The following is a 9,634-nucleotide window of genomic DNA, read 5'->3' on the forward strand; positions in this document are numbered from 1 at the left end:
AATCCTGGGAGAGCTGGCGATTCTCCCGCATCTGGCCCATCTGCCCACTTCAATAAAATTAAAGCAGGAATGTACGAGTGGAGGGGACAGGGCTTCGCGATTCGTGTCATTTTGGCCCCGTCCCCAGTGACTGTAAAAAGACCCAAAACAGGCATTACGTCACTGGGGACGCAGCCAAAATGACGCAAATCGTGATGCCCCACCCCCTCCACCCATACACCCCTCCTGCCCTCCAGGATCTCCCGGACCCGGCCAACATAAGGTTGGCAAGTATGGTTTGTACCCAATTGTAAAGTGCTACAGAATATGAATAAATAATAATAATAATAATAATAATAATAATAATAATAATAAATAATGCACGTTTATTTTAGCTAAGCATTGATTTATGCCAAAGTTTTGTTTTGTTTTTCATTTTATTTTACTGAAAATTGCTTACTGCTTTATATTGTTTCTGTGTATTTTAGTAAATGGTGCTGTCCGGTACAGTAGGAATACCAGTCTATATTATTCTATGAACTTAAAATGAACTTTGCCGGTTGTTATAACACCAGCCTCCATCAGTTTTCAGTGGTAATCTTTACTATTGTTTTACTTGTTTCCTGTTTATATACTACATAATGTTGAGTCAGCATAGGGAAGTGTTTGATTAAGGGGGGTGGGAGGGGGGTTGCTCCAACCTTATATACTTAGAAGAAATTCTGGCAAAGCTCAAAGAATCACACTTGGTATCCAACATGACTGTACCAAATCTTCTCTCTGTTTTGGTAGCTGTGCTGTGTATTACATTTAATGGTAAGTTTAACATAAGCATAATAATAAGCAGGAGTATGTTTTTGTCTTGTGGAAGGTGTATAATGTACTATATTTTAGGTCTTACATGTGTAATGCTCAAAAATATGTTTGGATGTGTTGATAGAATAGGTCATATAAATGCTACAGCTGTGCTCTAATAGAAGGTATGCACCTGAAGTAGTATACAATGTACTATGAGCCACATTGTTGAACCCCAATTTATAATTAACACACAATTTGATACACATGGTACGGGCTAAATACATATTTTTTATCTTCTGGGATCAATGTTGAGGTAGTTTGGGAGAGGTTGAGCTTAATAGACCTTTCATCTTAAATTGTTCAATCTGATAATGAAAGTTATGTCAGCAGATCTCCTTCTGGCACACATCTTTTTATATTTTAATTACAAGAACATGGCAATCAGGACACCTGACAAAGCTGGCAGCAGAATCTTCAATGCCATATAATAAAAGGGCTCCTTACAGCATACATGTCTATTGAACTTGCAATATGTTAATTTTTCCTCCTGATTGCCCATCTATTTATTGTTATATTACTGAGAAAGTATTCTGATATTATACCTCTCTATTTACATACATCTTTTGGATACAAACTATCATAAAGCTTTGAGTATGACTATGAATAACTAAAACCAAAATTCACAAACCTAGCACAAGCTCTAAAACAAACCCGAGTCTAAACAGGAATCTGATCTAGCCTTCCCAAACTCTAAAACTGTGACAAACCATCAGATAGCATAATTTGCTTCAATGAACATGTAAAAAAAATTATGTTGTATTTCTATTCTATTTTTATTATATAGATGCAAATAACCCCTGTGTGTTGCTTACTAACATTATAGTTGCCCTGTGCCGACTAATGTATTAAAAGTGCCCTACAGAGTATATTCTATTACAAAGTACAAAGTTGACAGAGGAATTCATTTCTAAAGATCTATAGCCCAGGAACAGGGAGGTTTTCGGTTCAACACAGGGACAGATGGTATGTATAGTAATGGGAACTGCTGTAGACTAGATTATTATTATTAACATGGTAACATAGTTGATGAGGTTGAAAAAAGACACCAGTCCATCAAGTTCAACCTATTTTGGATCTCCTGCGATCCTGCACTTATATTTGAAATTAATCCAGAGTAAGCAACCGCCAATCTGTTTCAATTTTGAAAATCCCCCCAGAAAGACGAGCTCAGGGAGGACAGAAACCTCCCGTCGAGCATAATATTATTATTATAATTATTAACCGTATTGTTAATATTTATATTGTATGAAAATATTAATGCAAATTTTACAGCAAATATTTAATCATTCACATCAGTCCCTGCCCCTTAGTCAACATTATCAACCACATAAACACGACCTACCATTATGTTATTGGACTGTGTGAGGAAACCACAGCACCCAGAGAAAACCCTTGCAAACACTGGGAGAATATATAAACTGTACACACTTAGTGACCTGGTCATAATGGAACCCATGGCCACAACACTGTGAGGCTACAATGCTAACCATTGCACCACTGCCCAGCTCATTTACAAATGTATTTCAGTTTACTGCATAAACTCATTTTATTGTTATTGTATACACATCTGGCTTGTTTATACTTAGTCATCTATCTATTTGTGCAAAAAGTATCAGGTAATGAATGTTCACACTATATTGTATGCTAGAAAACTGTTTATACAGAAATTGAACTGTAGATGGCACTGTGTTTGTACCCCTGCAGTTGTGTTACTTGCAAGGTTCTTTATCACTACTCCAGAACCCAAAACATGGGTACTCTTTTTGCAAACTCATTTTTTACTACCAACTAATTATTATTTTTATTTTAATATTTTCATTTTGTGGAATTCTCCTATTTTACTTTAATTTTCTTTATTAACAATATTATACATGATTTTGACAAAATTCAGAGGATCAATAGTTTGTAGACTGTTAAATAAACTCAGAGCCATAGTCATAAAACTGATTCACATACAGGTCTGGGATAGGAATCCTTGTGCTGGCATTTTCCATGTAATTATGTATGTATGTGAAACAGTAACTTTTATCTTTTCTTCTTAGACTGCCGTCCCCGTGGCCGAATCTTAGGTGGGAAGGAGTCCGCGTTACATTCTAGACCATATATGGTGTCCCTGCAGCTGAATGGAACCCACAAATGTGGGGGGCTCCTAATGTCTGAAGAGTGGGTGCTTAGTGCAGCACATTGTTTTGCAGACAGGTAAACATCTCATTTAATTCACAATACAATCGTACAGTTAGACATGTCATAATGTACACCCTAGTGTATAGTATAACAAAATGTTATCTATAAATAGTGCTTACTAAACTGCAGATTTGAAAAAGTGGATATGTTGCCTATAGATCTAGTGGATATGTTGCCTATATCATCGCCGCCTCTCCTCCACACTGATCACCTCTTCCCACTCTCGAATTCAAGACTTCTCCCGTGCTGCCCCCCTTCACTGGAACGACCTCCCTCGCTCCATTCGTCTCTCTCCCAATCTGTGCTCCTTCAAACGGGCACTTAAAACTCACCTGTTCCTTAAGGCCTACCAACCATTCATTTAACCTCTCATCTCTTCTGTTCATCCTCCCTTGACCCCTCTTCTCTCTCCCCTTTGATTTACTGGCTCACTTTTGTGCCCGACTTTGTTTACCCTCCCTTAGGATGTAAGCTCGAATGAGCAGGGCCCTCTTCTCTCCAGTCTCCATACCTGTTCTTCTGCTCCATCTCTACTGTATCTGCCCTCCCGGAGTTTCTGAAGTACTGGTACTGTGTGTTTATTGTTCTGTACTGTTCTACCCTGTATAGTCTACTGTATAGTGTACTGTTTGTACTGTGTGCTGCGCTGCGGAAACCTTGTGGCGCCCTAAAAATAAACGATAATAATAATAATAATCTGATTGGCTGCTATAGGCAATATCTCCACTTTTTCAAACCCACAGTTTATTAAATATACCCCCTAAAGAGAGAATGGGGTGGTTGTTATGGCCTTGGCACACGTCAGGGCCCATGGTTGCCCTGAAACAAGTTAAACTGCCAGGCCTTCATCTTAGACTTTCCAATTAGCTACTTACTATGTATTTATAGATCGCTCTAAGCATCAACCTGCTATTAAAAACTACTTACTACACAGGGTTGGTAGAAAAAAAGATTGAATCAAACAGAGCTAAGGCAAGGCATACAGAGCTCCATCAGGTCAGAGCCCTGGGTACTGAGGCACACAAAACATTAGCATGTTATTTGAATGTGCAGGCTATCATAATGGATACAGCGCAGCAGGCAACAAAGTGTCAGCCTGCCATTAGTGGGCCAAATTAACATAAAAGGTATACAAAACATTGTGGTAAAGATGTCCAGGAGTTGATGAACACAGCATGAGGATTGTTTCTCTCCTTCCAGACTTGATCACACTCGTGCTGTCTTGGGAGCTAACTCTCTGTCCGACCCTAATAGATTAGTTCATGAACTTGAGATCCAGGTCATTCATCCTCAGTATAATACAAGTACCAAGCACAATGACCTACTTCTTCTGAAGGTAAGAATAATATTTGTAAGGTTCTCGGAACATAATAATGTTATGATAAACCAAAATAAAAAAAAATGAATAAGGAAGTAATAATAAAATACATAATATCTTAAGAAAATATTAAGACAAAGTAAATTTATGTATATATAATGTTTTGGCATAGAGGGCATGATGCTGAGATGAACATATGCCAGTTTCGATACTGCAAATTCGCACTGCACATGCCTGTACAGGAAATGGAATGCATATGTGCCAATGCAGACTTGCACCTCCTTATGCCTGGAGAGGCAGAAAAGGAGAGGGAAAGGGTGGTCTGATGTAGTACGGGAAGGGCCTAAATGTTCCTGTAATTGCAGGTCATGCAGACCTGCAGAAAGATGCATATATATGCTTGTTAGGCTGCATATCTTTTGAAGCTACTACAGGGCAGGTGCAAATGCACTCTGATGATGATGATGACTTGGCATAATTCAGGCTCATATGCTGTCAATGCGGAGCTAGAAGCATCTCGAGATGTGTACGGCTTTGCATATGGGAGTAAATACACTATTTTTCTGTGTGCTTTTTCTTAAGTCATTTATGGACAATTTGAGACCAACAAATGACTTACTCCCAGCTAAGTCCAAAGGTCCCTTCTCCCTTCCCGTACTCCTCGACCTGTCTGCAGCTTTTGACATCGTTGATCATGCTCTTCTCACCACCCTTTACTCCCTAACCTAGGTCTCTCCTGGTTTGCCTCTTACCTCTCTGTTCACTCTTTTAGCATCTCTGCATTTGACTCTCCCCACCCCTTCCTCTTTCTATTGGAGTCCCCCAAGGCTCTGTCCATGGCCCTCTTCTCTTCTCTCCTCTCTCTACACCACATCTCTCGGTGAACTTTTTCAATCATTTGACCATCAATAACACATCTATGTGGATGACACATAAATCTATCTTTCCACCCCTAACCTCTCACTCGCCTTCTTAACCCAGGTATCTAGCTGTTTTTTGCTGTAACTACATGGATGTCACAGCGCTTCCTCAAACTCTACACCTCCAAATCCAAGCTCATCATATTTCCTCCTGCCAATGTTGCTATCCCTCCCAATATCTCCCTCTTTGTTGACAACATCACTTTCTCCTGTCACCCAAGCTCGCTGCCTTGGATTCACCCTTAACTTCGTCCTCTGCTTTACCTCTCATATCCAGTCCCTCACCAAATCCTGCCACTTCCCCCTCCGTAACATCATGAAAATCCATCCCTTCCTTTCTCAGGAAGTAAACACAAGCTTGGTCTATTCACTGATCATTTCTCATCTCTACTATTGCAACCTTTTTATCACTGGCCTCCCTGTCTCACACTTTTCTGACCTTCAATCCATCCAGAATGCTGTAGTTAATCTTAGCTTCCTCTCCCATAGCACCTCTTCCGCTACTCCTCTGTGTAAATCCCTTTATTGGCTCCCTATCCTTTTCAGTATTCAGTTCAAACTCCTTACCCTCATTTACAAAGCCCTCACCAACACTTCTACCCCTTACATCTCTGACCTTGTCCTGAGGTACATACCCACCTGGCCACTCCGCTCTGCCTCTGACCTCCGCATCAATTCACCTATCATTACCTCATCCCATGCCCACCTCCAAGACTTCTGCTGTGCAGCCCCCAATCTTTGGAACTCATTACTCCGTCTCACTAGACTCTCCCTCAACCTTCAGTCTTTCAAACGCTCACTCAAAATTCATCTTTTCAAACTTGCCTATCCTAACACCTCATGACAATCTTATCCATCACCTCTTCTTCCTTCACTTGACATCTCCATTTTCTCCCAATTGGTCCTATTGTTCCTCACCACCCTCCCTCTAGCATGTAATGTCTCACAGACAGGGTCCCCTCTACCTATTTTCCCATGTCTGTCTACTGTCATGCTCAGTTTTCCCTCATACATTCTGTTATGTCTTTTACTGCACTCTGTTTGAGTCCCCATAGAATTACTCACATTCATCTGTGCTATTTATGTGTATTACCTCATCTATTTGTTACTTGCTTCTGTATCTGGCGCTACGGAATCTGTGGCGCCTTATCAATAAATAAATAATAATAAAATAATAACTTTTCATCAGCCCCAGAATATAAATGATTATCCTAAAACCGAAGTACCGAAGTAAAATTCTGAATGTTTGTTCAGAATGAAGGGGTAACAACGAGTTCTCCAGTGGCACCTTTGGTTACTCTTACCTCCACATAGAAGCAGTTAATGATAATCCATTTACAGTAGACATTATCGCCGGGTTAAGATATGTGAACCAGATCAAAGCTATGTTGGTTCCACAGACACTTAATAAATATGGACACCTCATTTTATCATAAAACATAATATTCCTAAGGGCCAGCTATTAAGAACCAGACATAACTACAGTGAAATAGCAGAGGAAAATTATGCTTTTGCTTCATTGTATCATGTGGACGGGGCCAAAATGATGCAATTTGCCGTGCACCGCCCCCTTCCGTACTCACACGTCACCTCCCAGTCAGGAGCTCCCAGAGGGAAAAAATAAAAAGTTGGTAAGTATGATTAATACCCATTGCCTTTCAATAAAAACGCCCTTCCAAACTCAAACATTCATCATGCTGCAATCACTTCTTATTACCTATGATACTTTAGTTTATGGTCAAATGAAATGCAGATAAGATAATTTGATGTAAAGAGGTGGATATAATGTTGCTAGTGAATTAATCTTCTACTTTTACTGCATTGTTTCCAAGCTAAAACAGAAGGTTCCGCTCAGCACTGAAGTGAAACCTCTTCCCTTCCAAACTAAAGATATTGTGGTCCCTGGGGATACGCCCTGTCTGGTAGCTGGCTGGGGGAAAATAAGGCGCACAGGGAAGAAACCAGACATGCTGAATGAGGTTTTGGTCCCTGTGATTAGCTCAGAGTTATGTAACCGCCGGGACTACTACCAAAATGCAATCACTGACAACATGATGTGTGCTGGGAAGGATAAACATGATTCATGTGATGTGAGTATGGAAAGTTGTAACCTATCAGTAGCCCCTTCAGAGAATAATATATTACATTTATAACTTGGTTACACCTTCTCTGCAAAACTAGACAGGTAGATAATTGGCATTGACACCACACTGCTCAGGAAATTAGCAATGTAAAAAACAGCTTTTCCTAAATTTTTGAAAATGGGACATGTAATTCCAATGATGTTTTTATTAACATTAAAGCTGTATGTACAGGGCAGCAATGGGTACATGACAATAGATTATTCTCTTCACATGTAGTAGCCCCATTTTCTTGTGAGAGGAAGAGGATGATGAGAATGGTAATTTAAAAACAAAAGAGATTATAAGTACAATACTATTAACCCACAGGGATGATGCATGAGGGTTTAGATAGTATGTAAATAGTGTGGATATATTACTAATGATTGTCAACTTTTCCATCCATCAGGGAGACTCAGGAGGACCCTTAGTATGTAATGGAGTGGCGGAAGCAATAGTGTCTTCTGGATTTAGTGTCTGTGGCAATCCCAAACGACCAGGCATCTACACTCGCATCTTTCCCTACATAGACTGGATAGACAGCACCATGCATAATGCCACCAGAACAACAGTGGCACCAACAACGAAACCTAATTGACATCCCAGTGGCAGAGCAAGAAAAAATAGTCATTTGTAACACTATTGTATTCTACTCATTAAAAAAAAACCTAAAAAAAAAAACCTGGTAGTTCAGCTTTACGTCAGGTAACATATATATTGTGTATCAAAGTGGATTATTAAATTACTTGTGTAATAACTATGAAGAAAGCATGGTAGCGAATGCATGAGAAATGTGACACAATGGTTATCATGAGGGACAGCGCCCACTAACATGTGGGGCATACTTCCCAACTCTCCTGGAACATGGACACCTGAATTTCAAAAGACAGACACCCCCATTCTCCTAGTTCACATGGATACCAAATGAAAAAAGTTTAGAAACATCTGTAACTAAATAACTAACTAACTGAAAACCACATTAAAAATTGGATGAATGGTTTCTTATGGGCTTTCTTACACACCACTGTGTTGTAAAATGTTAACACTGCATTTAAAATTTTAGAATGTAGCATGACCTATTTCTCAAGCATTACCATGCCAGCACATTCATTTGTGTTGGTAAAAGCACAATACATTTAAAGTGCATGTAAAACATGTTAATGTATCAGCCATAAGCATTGAAAAGCTCCAATGTAGTCACTTCGAAGATTAATAAATATAGATTATACCCAGATATTTTGTCTGTGCTTTAATGGGTACATATGGATTTAACAGGCTTCCTCAGCTCATACCTATGTAAAGAGTTTCTCCACCTACACCAGTGGTTCCCAAACTGTGTGCCTAGGATCCCTGGGGTGCCTTCGCGATCTCACAGGGGTGCCTCGGCCAGGGCCAGTGGTAAGCAAGGCGGGGAACTGCTTGGTAACTATTTTGGCTTAAGGGTGCCTTGAAAAAATTATGGAGACCCTAAGGGTGCCTTGAACTGACAAAGTTTGGGATCCACTGACCTATACACAACTTCATGTAATGTGTGGAGATGATCTAGGTAAGAATTATACTTCTCCACAGATCAGTGACTACATAGTTCTTTATCATATATCTTTATCAAACTCTTTCAAGTCGAGGGTGTACAGAAAAAAAACAATAGGGGGAGGGATGGGCACACATGGGGAAACAGACACAATCATGAAATCTTGTACATGCAATGCAGTTGGATGTTACAATGGCCTCTTATAGAGTAGGGTTAGTAATGGTTATTTACAAATGTACACACACTAGGTAAAACTTTTGATATAGTGGTCCATATACAACTGTTGGTATGTTTCAACATGCTGTTAAAATATATTGACTTATCTTTAAACTAGAAGCTTGATAAGGTATTAGTAGACATATTGCTTGAGTACGTTGGGGAGAAATGGCACCTATACCACTTCATTAATAATGAGGAAGCTGAAGTTGAATATGGTAGACTATTTGACTCCCACCTCAACAGTTTCCAATTGTAGCTACCTTGTAGATTTCCGGGGAGTTTTGGGAGATAAAATGTTCTTGTACCAAAAACAAGTCCCTTCCTTGTTATCTCTCTTTTGCTAATTTTGCTAGTAAGAGATTTGGGATGCATTTGCAAACCATTTTGTGTAACTCTCTTTATCCAGTGTAGATATTTGTAGAAATCTTGCAATGAAAGCTGAAATTGTGTTTGTAGCTGTAAAAAGGTTTTAAAAAATGTAAAATAGTTATCCATTTTGTGTGCC

General features: G+C 39.4%; 1 protein-coding gene across 1 annotated transcript; it reads left to right on the plus strand.

Moving 5' to 3' along the window:
- The first annotated feature begins 685 nt into the window (after positions 1–685).
- Positions 686–8,613, plus strand: CFD (complement factor D). The gene is made up of 5 exons (XM_075206007.1): positions 686–795; positions 2,880–3,036; positions 4,222–4,357; positions 7,092–7,349; positions 7,789–8,613. The coding sequence occupies exons 1-5, from the start codon at positions 738–740 to the stop codon at positions 7,975–7,977; spliced, it is 798 nt and encodes a 265-aa protein (XP_075062108.1). The 5' UTR covers positions 686–737; the 3' UTR covers positions 7,978–8,613.
- The last annotated feature ends 1,021 nt before the right edge of the window (positions 8,614–9,634 follow it).

This window comes from Mixophyes fleayi, chromosome 1 (assembly GCF_038048845.1).
Source record: "Mixophyes fleayi isolate aMixFle1 chromosome 1, aMixFle1.hap1, whole genome shotgun sequence".
In the NCBI taxonomy this organism is placed as follows: domain Eukaryota; kingdom Metazoa; phylum Chordata; class Amphibia; order Anura; family Limnodynastidae; genus Mixophyes; species Mixophyes fleayi.